The sequence below is a fragment of the Octopus bimaculoides genome, chromosome 5, assembly GCF_001194135.2.
Source record: "Octopus bimaculoides isolate UCB-OBI-ISO-001 chromosome 5, ASM119413v2, whole genome shotgun sequence".
NCBI classification, from domain to species: Eukaryota; Metazoa; Mollusca; class Cephalopoda; order Octopoda; family Octopodidae; genus Octopus; species Octopus bimaculoides.
The window spans coordinates 78,467,580-78,468,794 of record NC_068985.1 but is presented as its reverse complement, the minus strand read 5'-3'; the positions used below and the strand labels follow the sequence as shown (position 1 = coordinate 78,468,794).

Sequence of the window (1,215 nt, the reverse complement as noted above, 5' to 3'; positions counted from 1 at the left end):
CCCAGATTTGCTTGTCAGTTGTTTGACCTTAACCAGTTGAGCATGTCCCTTAGTGGCTGACGACATGTGCATCTCTGATCATGAGCAGAAGTAGTGGGGGAGCATCATAGCCATGTGTTGAGAGGAATTCTTTGGGGTTTGAATAATTCACCTTTGGAAGCATTGGTGTTTTGTTCATCATCCTTAAACAAACCTTATTCAGGGACCTTTTCAGCTGGATGGGCTACTCGACCAGAAGAAAATTCTAACTGGGTCCCACCTGCGAGGTCATGCGCTGTTTATTTTGATATGAGATCACCATGTCGCGCACATATAGTTGTGATGCATGTGCCTGGTGTACCCTTATCAGACGGGTTGTCCTGATGGGTATAATGGGCTTCATATATTTTACCCCAGTGTTACTTTGATGGCATGCACTGCTCTCTCACTCAATAATAATAATAATAATAATAATAATGATAATAATAATAGTCAAGACGTCAATCCTTTTTTAAAATATAATAATAATAATAATAATAATAATAATAATAATGATGATAATGATAATAATAATAATAATAATAATAATAATAATAATAATAATAATAATAATGTGTCAAGTCATAATAATGTAAATCATTTATCACCTTTACCTAGCCCTATTACATCATGACTCCGGTAATGCATGTGACAACGGGATCTTCACCTTCTACACCTGATATATGTAAGCGACCGAAGTGTTTTATAAGGACGTATCCGAAAGAAGAGAAAGTTATTTTTCGAGAGTTTACGGGCTCTTCTACTCCACGTTATTTATTTGAAGAAAATAGAAATTCGAATCTGAAGTTTTACTTCAACAAACAACCGTCACTTCCCAATGGTACGTTGACTTGATTTTAAACTTTCTGTGTAGAGATAACAGTGTTGCTGTTTTCTTTATATTTGTCGAACGATCAGGAAGAATTTCCTAGCTCTACCGTGTGGTGTGATATTGAAATTCGTACTCTTTGAAGTTCGTTTTTGAACTTGTGTAGTTCGACGTTTGGAGGGGAAAAAAGTGAACAGTAAGGAATTCCGATCGAATTCTTGATTTTATTAGTTTAACACTTCTCCTTATTTGGATTTAGTTCTAACTGCCACCTAGCGATTGTTTTATCTTCTCCGGAAGCAGAGATAATAAAACAAAAAATGAAAAATTTATCCTGCATTTAATATGCTCGTATTCTTCTTTGTTTA

General features: G+C 35.1%; 1 protein-coding gene across 1 annotated transcript in view; it reads left to right on the top strand.

The window, feature by feature from the left end:
* The window catches only part of LOC106869254 (opioid growth factor receptor-like protein 1), a 19,759-nt gene that overhangs the window by 5,144 nt on the left and 13,400 nt on the right, over positions 1–1,215 (top strand). The window contains exon 2 of the mRNA XM_014914919.2: positions 637–859. Within this exon, the coding sequence (XP_014770405.1) occupies positions 637–859 (223 nt within the window). The remainder of the gene's footprint in view (positions 1–636; positions 860–1,215) is intronic.